This window comes from Phascolarctos cinereus, unplaced genomic scaffold (assembly GCF_003287225.1).
Source record: "Phascolarctos cinereus isolate Bilbo 61053 unplaced genomic scaffold, phaCin_HiC Scaffold_5;HRSCAF=322, whole genome shotgun sequence".
NCBI classification, from domain to species: domain Eukaryota; kingdom Metazoa; phylum Chordata; class Mammalia; order Diprotodontia; family Phascolarctidae; genus Phascolarctos; species Phascolarctos cinereus.
The window spans coordinates 104,979,905-104,994,454 of record NW_027555958.1 but is presented as its reverse complement, the minus strand read 5'-3'; the positions used below and the strand labels follow the sequence as shown (position 1 = coordinate 104,994,454).

The 14,550-nt window shown below is 39.9% G+C and overlaps 1 protein-coding gene across 1 annotated transcript in view; it reads left to right on the top strand.

Moving 5' to 3' along the window:
* Positions 1–14,550, top strand: part of SASH1 (SAM and SH3 domain containing 1) — a 240,834-nt gene that overhangs the window by 141,844 nt on the left and 84,440 nt on the right. The window contains exons 5-7 of the mRNA XM_020986580.2: positions 452–492; positions 2,333–2,419; positions 6,156–6,268. Of these exons, the coding sequence (XP_020842239.1) occupies positions 452–492; positions 2,333–2,419; positions 6,156–6,268 (241 nt within the window). The remainder of the gene's footprint in view (positions 1–451; positions 493–2,332; positions 2,420–6,155; positions 6,269–14,550) is intronic.

Below are 14,550 nucleotides of genomic sequence, written 5' to 3'. Positions count from 1 at the left end.
TGTTTTGCTACCCTTTCACTTTAAGCACATTCACATCTCTATAGTTCAATAGCAATTGTTGTTTAATCCCACCAATCCTATACTTACAGGGTGTAGTTTTCTATTGTTTGCATTGATGTATATTTCCATTTGTATTTGATCCCTTTTTCTAATAGACAGTTGTCTTCAAGTTAGCAATTATGTTTTCAACAGATTATTCAAAAATCTTAGAACTGGAAGGGGTTCTTGAGGTCACCTAGCCCACCCACCTTCTTTGATATTGTGCATTATGCCTAGTGGGTACTCAGTCAACATTCACTGATCACAGAAACCCTGTGCCACAACTGTATTTTGGCAGTGACTTTCAAAAGGGTAAAAGTGATGGTGCAAACTAACCGATGTGACTCTCTACTTCTCCCGATGGGTAAGGATCCCCTGTTAATTGATCTGTTTTCTTTTTTGTGTGTCCTAGGCTTCCTCTTCACAAATCAAATTCAGAAGAAGGCTCCATAGGTCAGTACCACTTTGGGGTTTGCTTTGTCCATGGGCTGTTGTGGGAACTTGCCTTGCAGTTGTCCCTTTGCTTTAAAATGTTACAATGTCACATGTTACATCTTTAAACCTTTAAGACCCCAAAACATCTATGGACCCTCTGGTCAAGCAACTTCTAGTTTCATTCCCCTGGTCTGGTTGGAAGGAGCAGGGGAGGAAATGAGTTGTAACTTAAAGAAGGGTCTTCTATTTAGACAAGTGTTTTGCCCTTTCTAGTAGAGGGGGCAGACTGGTGAGGGTGTTCTGGTTTGTCATATGTCATTGCCAGGCTGGGCTCTGTGAAAAAAGCAAGGTTGTAATCTCTCAGCTTGTGGAGCAATTGTGTGCACTGATCACAGAGGCACTGGGAAAGTCAAGACCAGAAATCTTCCCCCTTGCTGCTTTGGTCATGCCATATAACTGCAGCATCCAAGTAGAAGTTTGTTTTTTTGGGTTTTTTTCCCCCCCTAGAATGAGTAATAGGCTGCTTCAAACCCACTCTCCTACCACCCACATTTTCCCTTTTCTATTTGCCATTTTTCTTAGTAATATCTGGTATGGATCACTGGCTTCTTCTCATCTGTTCAAAAATGGCATATTTAGAGAGTGGATTTTTTTTAACTCTTAAGTCACAAATTTTAATGCAAAACTTGTAAAACAGGACAGGGCTTCTGGGGATGCAATTTGTAGATGTTTTGATTCCCCCCAGGACATCATTCTCTTTGAATCAGAGTAGCCAGCCTATTGGCCACCCTCCAGCTAGTAGTTACGTGCTCCAAATAGATTAAGAGCATGCCCCGTTTGTGGTAAAGATGAGAACAAGTTCCTTGAACTCACACAGACCTAGAGCTCAAGAACCAGTCTAAGATCTCATGTATGAGGGTTGGGAGCACAAACCAGTGAAGATGATTGGTCTTCTCAGGGGGTCCGTAAAATGTGTGAGCTATTCTGGTGCCCTTTTCCCCCCTACTTACTTATTAGCAAGTAATTGATGGCAGTAATTAGAGACCTCATCATTGGTGTCATGCATTCAGATCAACCATAAGAGAGAAAAGAAAAAGAGAAATAGAACAAAGTTTTTCTTCCTTCCTTCTTTCCCTTCTCTTCCTCCTTTCTTCCCTTATTTTCCCTTTCCCACCTCTTTCCCCTCCTTTCTTTCCCCCATCTTTCCTTCCTTTTCTTCCTCCCCTTTCTCCCCTCTTCCTTCCTTCCTTCCTTCCTTCCTTCCTTCCTTCCTTCCTTCCTTCCTTCCTTCCTTCCTTCCTTCCTTCCTTCCTTCCTTCCTTCCTTCCTTCCTTCCTTCCTTCCTTCCTTCTTTCCTTCCTTCCTTCCTTCCTTCCTTCCTTCCTTCCTTCCTTCCTTCCTTCCTTCCTTCCTTCCTTCCTTCCTTCCTTCCTTCCTTCCTTCCTTCCTTCCTTCCTTCCTTCCTTCCTTCCTTCCTTCCTTTTGTAATTTAGGGTTTAGTCTAAATAATTCTAGCCAAATTTGAAAGGAAAAAAAAAACCAGCACAGCCAAGACCTGGTTAGACATGCTACCTAAACAAATTTCTAAGTAGATGGAAAAGTCTATTCATGTGAGTAAATATAAATAATGTCTCTTTGTATCCTAGCTTAACTCTCTGGACCTTTTCTTATTTCCAGACAACTTGAATTTCCTTTAAACTGCTGTGTATTTGCTTACCAGTATTCATCTCAAAATTGAGGGTGGGGGGAATCAACATTCTTTTTGTTGAATCAAAATAATCTTTGTAAGTTTTGAATTATAATGAATCTGCGTTTAATTTTCATGTGCCTGTTGCTTATATCTTTTTTGTCCTTTTAGGAAAAGGAGATTGGAAAAAGAAAAACAAGTATTTCTGGCAGAACTTCCGCAAGAACCAGAAAGGAATAATGAGGCAGACGTCCAAAGGTATCATTGCATAAACAGGGTTTTTTCCCCCCTACTCTCCCAGATATTGAGAGGTTTATTCCACAAGTTAAAATGGACGTTGTGAATTGTATAGCTCATTGTATAGCACCCACAAAAATAAGTTAAAACTTTTCTTAATTTACTATCATTGCTCCAAGAATTGGGCTTTGCATAATGTTGGTGCAAAGGAAAATGGGATAGAAAGGGTCAAAAATCCTTAATATTCAGAGAAAATTAATTCAGACACTGTGGTAATCACTTAATAAATATTATCTCATTTGATCCTCACAACAACATGGAGAGGTAGGTATTATTGTTATCTCCAGTTTAAAGTTGAGGGAACTGAGGCAAACAGAAATTAAGCAATTTGCCCATGGTCACACAGCTAGTAAGTGTCTCAGGCCATATTTGAGCCCAGGTCCTCTTGATTCCAGGCCAGAATTCTATCCGCTATGTCACCTAAGCTGCTTCAAGAGAGGCATAGTGAGTTTTCCAAAGTCAATGTAGGTCATAAGCAGAAGAACCAAAACTTGAATCCAGTTCCTCAGACCCTAAACGCATTCTTCTTTCCAGGGAAGTAAACTGTTTCCTCTTGATGATTTAGATATTTAGATGCTTTTCCAGCATTGGCTCACCCTAGGAAACTCAGCTATTTTCCTGATGGTTCATGAGACCATCTGCACTTTTGACATTTTCCTGGGAAAGGGAGTACCTTGGAGCCTGTTGCTTCTGAGAACTGTCTAAATGCCTTACACTGTGGGGATTTTTCCCATCCTGCCTCAGTTCTTTGTTTTGTTTTGTTGTTCCCATAGTAAGTATTACATTTGGCCATGTTGTGTTATGCCTTGCTAGCATTACATGAAACTGCTTTTCAGAATCCAGCACAGCTGACCTGTGGGCAGCTTTGGTTAACGTCATATGAAAATTTAAGCTGCACACTGTTGATGTGACCACAGTGTTCACTTGCAAGTAGGAACCATGGAACCTTGGGTACACCTCTCTGCTTAGAAGATTTCTTTTTCTATAGTAACCTGAAGGGAAGTAGAAAAACTCACACCAACAGCATGGATTTATAGGCCAGCACACCTGTATTTATTGGCTGTGGTTGGTATGGTATTATTTTTGTGGTTGGCTTATGTTTGTAGAAGTCATTCTTATTCCAGACTTGGAGGAAAGCTTGAATCATTAAGCCTTTTCTTTGTAGTACCTGCCTAGAATTATTCAAGAGTAAAACTCATTCTCAGATCTGAGCACCCCATTATAGATAAATAGTAGACCACATAGATGAAAACAACCACTACCACAAAGTCAGCCCAGTTCCTCCTCTCTTCTCTGTCCTCCCTCCCCCCAACCAGAGGTGATGTGAGTAGTAAAATGAACAACATCAGTTATTTCACCATTCCTCATTCACCATTCCTGCTCTATGTTCAAGTAGATGGGGAGCAGAGAGCACTTGGGTGGTAGCTGTGTACTGATTGAGAGTGAAATGGAAATGACAAAAGGAAATATAGGGGGAGAGCAGATCCAGAACCACCTCTGGCTGAAATTTTGTCCCTACACGTCTAAAACCGAAGTCTTTCACCCTACCTCTGTGCAGCAAGGGCAGGCCATGGCTGAGAATCTTAATGACATAAGAAAGCAGTAAAAGATGTATGAGAAAGACAGGGTAAGGGGAAAAAGATGAGTGACTACAAACAATGCATACTTATTCCCAGTCTGTTTGTTAAAACCAGCACACTTTCACAGATGGATCCTTTCCCACAATGCTGACTTAAAAGTATAGCCCTTCCTAACATGGTTCAAATATATTAAAGATGACAGGAATCTCTTTGCAATGTAGGAAAGCTCTTTAAAAGTAACCTAATAAAGGGATTTGCCTTTCAGCTGCAATTCCAGCTGTTTTCAATGTTGAGTTGGAAGCACCTAGCCTGTTAACAGTTCAGAATATTGTTTATGATAATGCCATTTATGTTTGTGCATGTATGTGTGTATCTGTCGATACATGTGTATATGGCATTATCTTACTAAAAGTACAGCTGCTAGTGGGCAGCTAGGTGGCACAGTGGCCCTGAAGTCAGGAGGATCTGAGTTCAAATCTGGCATCAGACACATAACACTTACTAGCTGCGTGACCCTGGGCAAGTCACTTAACCCCATTGCCTAACCAAAAAAAAAAAAACAAACTACAGCTGCTAATGGGTGTGTGTGTGTGTGTGTGTGTGTGTGTGTGTGTGTGTGTGTGTGTATACATGTATACACACACATATACATTTTGGGGGTAGTTGGTGAGGCAGATGAGTGCTTACCATAATACCTGGCACATAGTAGACACATAATAAATATAATTGAATATTATTGATTGGTGTAGGGAAACTCCTGGTAAGGATGTTCCCTCTACCAGTGAAAATCAGTAACTCTTCTGTGACTTAGTTTTAAGGCGTTGCCTGGGAGCACTGGGAGGTTAAGGATTAAAGTAGGTAGCTGGCCAAGGTCACCATGCCAGTGTGTGCCAGAAGCTGCCTTTGAATCCAGGTTATCCCGGATCCAAGGCCGGTTCTCTGTCCACTGTATGGTGAGCCTTTCATACGCGCGCACGCGCGCACACACACACACACACACACACACACACACGTACACACATAGGTACATATTTATGCCCTTATATTGTCAACAATAACTACCATTTATGTTACTTCAGATTGGCCCCAAATAAGCCAGAATAAAATGCAGTTGGAAAACATTTAGCAAAATAAATAAAAATATGATACAAGTCAGATAATGCTAATTTGTGATTTTCTCAGGCCACGTATGGCCTTCAGGGACCTGTTTCTATTTGAGTTTGACACCAGTTCTTACTTTGGAGAATGTAAGGCATATCACCCTCGCCATCTCATGTGAGGCTCATAACCATCCTGTGAGGTAGGCCTTATTGGTGTTATTATCCCCATTTAACAGATGGTGAAACAGAGGCTTGGAGAGGCTAAATGACTTTCCTGTTGTTAGAGAGCTATTAACTGTTGGAGGAAGGATTTGAAGCAAAATCCTGCTGATTTCCTGTCTGGCCCCCCAGCCATTACACTGTACTGACTTTGTGTGTGTTTATGTTTGTGTACATCTAAATATTTATAAAACAGACCTTTTAGTGAATAAAAAATGGTTCATCTGTGTGATTTCACTTATTTTCTTTTGGCCCATGAAGAAATCATATTCACTGAATAAAATAACTCAGTCTAATCTGGCAGTTTATGAAGCTTTGGGTTTTTTTCTACCATTCACCCTGGTACCGAGTCCTTCTTTTATTATGCCAGAACTTAACTGCAGTTTCTGGGTGATACAATTTGTCTTGTAGATATCAAAGTAAAAGAAGCCTAGGGAACCCTACACCATTTTGGAATACTTCTATGATTTGGGGGTGACTGTATAGGGGCTTCGTCCCACTGGCAAATAAAAATTCCCTGTATCCTTGAGTCTGAAACTATCCTGGTGGGCCTCACTTAGGAAAGCTTCCAACGGCTTAGAGGAACCTTTTTTTGTTTCATTTCTGTCTTAACTTGGTTCCCAAGCTGCGATGTGCTGTTATTAAATTGTAACAATTCTGCCACCTTGCTGTCCCATTAATCCAATGCAAAGGGAGGCCGTTCCACTCTACGTGGTTATTGTTGTGAGATTAATATTTGGTCTTTTGGCAATCTGTGATTTCAAATATATTTTTTCCTCTCCTTTTTCTTATGTCTAGGAGAAGATGTTGGCTATGTGGCAAGTGAGATAACAATGAGTGATGAAGAACGCATCCAGCTGATGATGATGGTAAAAGAAAAGATGATCACCATTGAGGAAGCCCTTGCCAGGGTGAGATATTAGAGCTGCGTGGTAGAACTCTTCCTGTTGCTTGGCTCTCCCTATCTGAAATCACCTTTGCATCTTGATGGGAATAGGCCTGTGTTGGTCAAGGTGGTCTTCTGATGACATTTTGGTGGTGTCTAAGATCACTATTCTTTTATTCCTTTGAATAATATTTTATTTTTTCCCCAGTTTCATATAAAAACAATTTTAAACATTTGTTTTTTAAAAATTTTGAGTTTCAAATTCTTTCTCTCCTTCCCTACCTTCCCCACTCCCTGAGATGATAAGCAATTTGATATACCAAGACCACTATTCCTTTTTTTTGGGGGGGGGGCGGGGGGTGCAAGGCAGTTGGGGTTAAGTGACTTGCCCAGAATCACACAGCTAATAAGTGTTATATGTCTGAGATCAGATTTGAACTCAGGTCCTCCTGACTCCAGGTCTGGTGCTGTATACACTGCACCACCTAGCTGCGCCTAAGACCACCATTCTTGACAAAACATTAGTGATTCTATTTGTCTTAGTTATTATGACTGGTATAGGGAACTACCATGATATTAATGACAGTAATGATAACAATAGTAATAGCTAACATGTATAGAGTGTTTTAAGGTTTGCAAAGCACTTTAAATGTTTATTTCATTTGATCCTCACAACAGCTATGAGCTAGGTGGTATTATTCCCATTTTATGGTTGAGGAAACTGAGGCTGAGAGATCAAATGACTTGACCAGTGTAACACAATAGGTGTCCATGGCAGGTCTTCCTGACTCCACGACCAATGCTCTACCCACTATGCTACGCAGCTGCCTACCAACACAAACTGATGAAATTACAGGCCCATTCTCTATGTCCCTATTACAACTATGTTTCAACGTCTTATAGGACATTTATATGCATAATACTGTACATATATATAAAAATACCTTACATATATATATATATATATAATATATATATATATATATATACATATATATATATAAAATCAAATCTCCAACTTTTTTTAGTTTACAGGACATTTTGGAGGATAAAAAAAAAACCATAGAACACAAAGTACAGTTGTTTGCCATGACAGAAAGTTCTTAAGCCAATTCGATAGAAGGAATGGAGATACTCTGTTGATGAGGCAGAAATTAGTAGTTCAAGATAACAATAATAATAACGATGACAACTGGCATTTATATAAGTCCTTTATAGTTTGCAAAGGGTTTTTACAGACATTATCTCATTTGAGACAATTATTAAAGTCATTGAATCACAACAGTATCAGAGGTACCATGTCATAACTATGGGTTTGTTAGAAATAACTTCTATAGGAAAGACTGCTGAGGTAGATGAGGCAAGCTCATTTATTATACGTTCTTGCAAGCAGTGGGTATACTGCTAGAGGCAGGCACACGCTACAGAAGTGAGAGCAAGCAGTAATATCCCTGTCCAGAAATGCAAGGTCCCTCCCTCTTTTCTCCATTGGCTGGATACTCCTAAACTACTGAGTACCCATTTGCTGTACTGAGGCACAAGTTCATTAAGTGCCATTATGATGATGGAACAGTTAGATGATTGACACAATGATTTCTCCTTTCAGCCAGTTGTTTGGGTATAGACAACACAGTCTAAGATGAGTACTTTTGGAAGTTTCCCACAGGCTTTCGGGTCATTGAGGTATTATTAATTAAAGTGTTACTGAAGTACTTTCAAAGCCTGAGAACTCTAATTGAGTGACTGTATGCCCCAAACTAAGTCTATTAGCTGAAAATATAAAAACATAACAAATTAATTTTAGGATGGACATAATATAAAAGGCCTCTTAAAGTGATTTCTTAGAGGGCAGCTAGGTGGCACAGTGGATAAAGTGCCTCACCTGTAATCCAGAAGATCTGAGTTCAGATCTAGCTTCAGACACTTAGTAGCTGTGTGATCCTGAGCAAGTTACTTAAATTTAATCTGCCTCCATTTTCCTCAGTTTTCTCACCTCTAAAAGGAGGATAATCACCCAAAGTTGTTTTTTTTTGTTTTGTTTTCTTTGTTTTGGTTTGGTTTTTCACCCAAGGACAAGATTTATTAGAACATCTGTCATATTGACCAGACTCTTAAGGAATATAAGCATTTGTATCACTAATGCAAGCAGGCCAGATCTTAAGAATCCGAGCACCTTAATGGAGATGAGATGGACCTTATATACAGAAAGACTGTGGGAGGGATCCAGGAGTGGCCAAGTAGTTTGGTGTGACTGGAGAAGGGGTCTAAGGAGGATCTGGATAGGAGTGGCCAGTAAGCTGGAGTGAATAGAACCAGGGACCAGGACCACTTGGCCAAAGGAGAATGGAGTCTAGATAGAATTAAGGATGGGAAGTGGCCAGTGGCAATTAGGAGGTAACAGAACAGAATTGGGAGATTGAATTTAGCCACAGTGAAAGGCCAGTTGATAGCATTATAACCTCTGGTTATAACCTGAGATTTGGCCAGGTGGGAAAGTCCAGGGTTTTTCCTTTTTGGGGTCCAGATCCCAAAGACATGGTCTTTTCCTTTTAGGGGTCCAGGTCCCATCCCCATCATCCCCCCATCAAACAAATAGGACCCAAATTCTTTTGGGGTAAGGGTGAAGGTCTTGGCTTCTGAAACTGCTTCTTGCTGGCAAGGGGCATAGAGCTGTGCTTGCCTTCGGGGGGGGTCCCAAAGAGGAGGTTGACTGGAACTGAGCACAGGCTGCATCCAGGGGACGATGGGGGGGACATTGGCTGGTACCTGCTATTTGCTACCAACTATAGGTGAATGGCCTGTAGTCTGGAAGACATAAATCTGACAGAAAAGACTGCAGGGCCCAAATATAGGGAGAAGTAAAAGTATAAGAGCCCCGTTAAAATCATTAACATTTGACTTGCAGGATTATCTGATCTCGTTACCTTTTCTGTTTTTTTTTTTAAAGTTGGGCAATCAACAGGCATTTATTACGAGCACTTACTATGAGCAAGGCAACATGAAAACAACTCTATGTAATGAAACTATAGACAGAATATGGAGATAATCAACAGAGGGCAATCAAAAGTGTGGGGCTTAGGGGTGCTGGGACCCCAAAATCACAATACATGGGTCCTGTCTGAATGAATTCGACCCAAGTCTTCTTTCAGTCCAAGACAAGGTTTATTAGAACATTCATCATATTAGGCAGACTCTTGAGGAATCTGAACATTAGTGATCTATTGGTTAGATTATAAGAATCTGAGCAGTGGCTAGATTTTAAGAATCTGAGTACCTTAATGGAGACAAGATAGACCTTATATACAGAAAGACAGTGGGAGAGATTTAGGAGTGGCCAAGTAGTCTTCGGGGGTCTGTGAGGTAATAGAATGCCAGGGACCTGGACCACATGGCCAAGGGAGAATGGAGATAAATGGTGGGAAGTGGCTGGGGGCCATTTGGAGGCAAGACAATGGAGGGCTATGCTAGGTTAAGGGTAACAGAATTGGGAGATTGGCATGGGTGATAACAAAAGGCCAGTTGATGAGATTATAGCTTCAGGCGAAATCCAGAGATTTGACCATGTGGAAAAGTCCAGGGTTTTTCCTTTCTGGGGTCCAGATCCCAATCCCATTATTCTCCCCTCAAACAAATGGGTCTCAGTTTCTTTTGGGGTAAGGGGTGAAGATCTTGGCTTCTGAAACTGCTTCCTGCTGGCAAGGGGCGTAAAGCTGTCCCTGCCTCAAGGGGGTCTCAAAGAGGAGGTTGACTGGAACCAAGCACAGGCTGCATCCAGGGGATGATGGGGGGACATTGACTGGTACCTGCTATTTGCTATCAACTGTAGGTGAATGACCTGTAGTCTGGAAAGCACAAATCTGACAGAAAAGACTGCAGGGCCCAAATATGACAGGATAAAACTTCCTTAGCCCTGTTTGGGTTCAGATAATTAAGTTTTCCAACCCTGCAGTATCAAATCCACTTCATAGCCAGACTCAGGAATAGCCAGGTGGGTAGCATTCCTTTTCAAAGGAACATAATGGGGAAACTGAGCCAGAGAGATCCCATCTTAGACTGAGGCTAAAATTGTCCTGTCAGCTTTTCCAGATGCTGACTTCCCACTAGTATCACATTCTCTCTGAATAGTGTGTGGCATTTCTCTCAGATCGTGGATTATTGATTATTGATGGATTATGATCCATCAGACAACTCAAAATCAAATCCTATGAGTTTTTACCTCAAACAGCAAGTTTCACTAATCACAACTTAAGAAAAACTTTTCTAGGATTTACATCTCAAATTTGAATTTGTCCTGGTGTAAAAAGCCAGTCATTAGAGATTATTTCTATGTACTTGCAAATTCTCAGCAAACCAAAACCCAAATAAGCTTTTTGGCAAGTTTACACACTAAAACAGTAACCAACGGTAGCCAAATTATTTTAGTGGTAACCAAATTATGAAAAGTTGCTTGACGTAACTGATGCAAAAAGTTCACCAATTTAAACTTGAAACAAACCCATTACCAATCAGGTGACTTCAGTTTTGTTAAATGCATTTCCAAATTACTTTACACAGAGAATCAACATCTCATCATTAACAGTTAAAACTACAACTTTAAGAACCCAAGTTCAGAGGCTAGCTTCTTTACCTTGAGCAGGATGTGCTGAACCTGGGTGATGCTTCCTGGCAAAGATTGCCCCAGGACCCAAGACCATTGCCAGCTGGGCCCATGCTCACCCAGTCTTGGCTGGAAAAGAACATGGGGTTAGGCAGGTTCCCCATATGGCCCCCAAAATGTTGAGATTCAGAGGCTTAGGGGTGTTGGCACCCCAAAATCACAACACACAGGTCCTGCCCAAAAGAATTTGACCCAACCCTTCTTTCAGCTAAAGAAAAGGTTTATTAGAACATCTGTCATATTTGCCCAACTCTTAAGGGATCTAAGCATTTGTATCACTAATGCAAGTAGGCTGGACCTTAATAATTGAAGCCCTGGGCTAGATTTTAAGAATCTGGGCCCCAAGGTTGTTTTGAGAATCAAATGAGATGATTGTAAAGTGCTTAGCACAATGCCTGGCACATGGTAAGCACTATAGAAATGTTAGCTATTATTATTGTTATTACCATTACTTTTATTATTATTTTATCTGTAAAGCACTTTGCAAACCTTGAAGTGCTATGTAAATGCTAGCTAGTAGCAATTATTATTATTACTAAAGTGAATACATGTTTTTGGATTGTATTCATCTTGATTATCAGTTTATATGGCTTATTAATCTACCTCAGTAACGTATTATTGAATCCTTTCTTTTATGGGGTATTTTGCAGCATTTAGATTTAAACAAGGGACAATACTGCAGAAAAAGGGTCTAAAGTATAGAGGCTAAGTTATAAAAAGACTTAAAAGTGGGGAGCAGAGATAAGGCCATAGGGAAGGAAGAAATGAGAATTAATGGGAACTTAACTAAGAAGGGAAAGATTGATTGGCAACTTGGGAACTGTTTTTAAGTATAAGAAATGCCCACAAATGGGCATAGGTTACAGATACAAGCAGTTTTTCTCCATTGAGGTTATAATAAGAAAAAAAAATAGATTTAAGTTACAGCTGGAAAGTGTTTAGATTAAGTATAATGGAAAACTTAAAAAAAAATAGCAACCAGAAATCACCAACAGTGTAACTTCTCCCCCATTCTCCATGTTTTTGAGACTAAAACAGGAAGCCAGATGTCTGGGATAGTTTTGCTACAATCCTTAGATCCATAGGAAAGGAATCAATAACCTTTGAGGTCCTTTCTAGACCTATGAGATTATGATAAATATAACCATAGAATCCTGAAACTAAGGGTGTCCAGGCCATGGGATAAGAATAAGAAAATGTGTTTAGGTAAAATAAGAAATAGTATTGTTTATTTTGTAATATAAGTATTTTTGTAATATAAAAATATGAAGTTTTTATTTGAATTTTCTGTCCTTACTTGCTTTACAAGATAGTGCACTATATTCATAAAATTATAAGTAGGTTAGAGAGCTAGGTGGCACAGTGGATAGAGTACAGGCCCTGAAGTCAGGAGGACCTGTGTTCAAGTCCAGCCTGAGACACTTAACTAGCTGTGTGACCTTCGGCAAGTTGCTTAACCCCAATTTTTCCTCCTTCCCCCCCAAAATACTTATAACTAGATCAAATTAATTTTGAATAAATTGTATTTACTTCAAGGTTTCAAAGATCTGTGAAGTCTTCTTCACACTCCCTCTGTCAACGGCAGATTTTAACTTCTCAGTGTCTTCTTTAGCAGATAGTTTAATGACTTGCTGTGGGGAGAAAAATATAATTCCCTGCGGCCAATTGTCCATTGAGCAACTTCTCAGAAAGGGAGAATGAATAAGCATTTCTATAGTACCTTTGTTGTTATTGAGTCACGTCTGAGTTTTTGTGACCCTTCTGGAAGTTGTTTTTTTTTTTGGCAAAGATACTGGAATAATTTGCCATTTCCTTCTATAGCTCATCTTAGAGATGAGGAAACTGAGGCAAATGGGTTTAAGTGACTTTCCCAGAGTCACACAACTACTAAGTATCTGAGGCCTGATTTGAACTCATGAAGATGAGTCTTCCTGATTCTAAGCCTACTGCTCTATCCACTGCGCCACCTAGCTGACCCCTTATTTAGCACCTACTGTGTCCCAAGTACTGTGCTAAGCTCTTTGCAAAGATTATCTCATTTTATCCTTACAACAACCCTGGGAGGTAGGCTATTATTATACCCATTTTACAGCTGAGGAAATTGAGGTTAAGTGCCTTGCCTAAAGTCAGAGAGCTAGTCAATAATTTGACATGGGATCTGAACTGAAGCTTTCTGACTCCAGGCCCAGTTCTCTATAAACTGAAAGAATCTGAAATTCATAAACTACAAAGTACTATACAACCATAAGATGGTATTATTATTTTGAAATCAGTATCTTTAAGAAACACACATCATTAAGTGCTGACTTATACATGGCATTAAACTAGGCATTGCCTAAAGAGAATTAGTTTTACCTGGGCTCTACCCTATAGGAGCCTCCAAGTTAAGGCAAACCTAATTACAAAGTCAGGTAGATAGAATAAAAGCATGAAACCACCTACATGTGTGAATAGTGAAGTGTCTGTATCCTATTGAAGTGGTGGATGTGCCTTTAAAAGACTGCTGGAGAGTGGGCAAGATGGAATAAGGAGCAGAGAGGGCAACTGTAGGGATGGATAGGTTTTCACACAAGCAGAAGCACTTCGTGAAGGATATGGGGATTTCAGGACCTGTCTAAATGATGAGAGTGAGACGGTTTAATATGCTAGGAGGCAAAGATGGTTCTAAGCTAAAAATAAGTATAGGAGACCTAGCTTCTAGCTAGGTCTAGAAATGGGGAGGTCAGACTAGCTATATTTTAAATGCAAAAGAACTATATCATTATTCTGTTGCTTCAAAGCCCTGGAGGTCGATTTAATATGAAGGAAAACACAAAACCCAGAATGTTTGCTAATTTAAGAAAATATAGTGGAATTCCTTTATCCTCTTAAACACTGATGTTTAGGGTTAAAGGTAGTACCTCAAAGGGTAGAGAAAGCTTTTACCCAATCTTATGGGCTATCTTATCAATGTTTTTCTACACCTAATTGTTTTCTTCCACAAAACAAAACATGATGCATGGTGTATACAAATCCATGTTTGATACATTTTTTTAAAAATTCTGTGCTTTTTTGGATCACCATTTAATAACAATAATAACATGTTTATAGTATTTTAAGGTTTGCAAAATGCTTTATCTCATTTGATCCTCACAACAACCCTGAGAGGTGGGTGCTATTATAATCTCCATTTAACACTTGAGAAAACTGAAGCATGTAGAGATTAAGTGACTTGTCCAGGGTCGCATGTCTAGTAAGTACAGGAGGCTGGATTTGAACTTAGGTCTTCATGACTCCACATCTAGCAATCTATCTAATGTGCTACCTGGCTGCCAAACATTTATTGATCATCTATCTGTGCAGGTCACTATGCTTAGCCCTGGGGATATGAATACAAAGAGTGAAGCAACCCCTAGAATCATAGATTGAGAATTGGAAGGAATATATTAGGGGTTATCTAGTCAAACCTCCTTACTTTCTAGGAAACTGAGGCCCAGGAAGAGCAGCTTTGGTTCCCATATTCCATATTCTTTCCATTTCAGTGCCTTCCTCCTGTACTTCAAAAACTCTGTGATCCCATCAGTGTAGGTACTGATACAGAATGAAATTTTTGCACATCTCTAGCAAATAGTCTTTTATGAGTTTGGGGTCCTCCCTTGTGCCACTTTCCC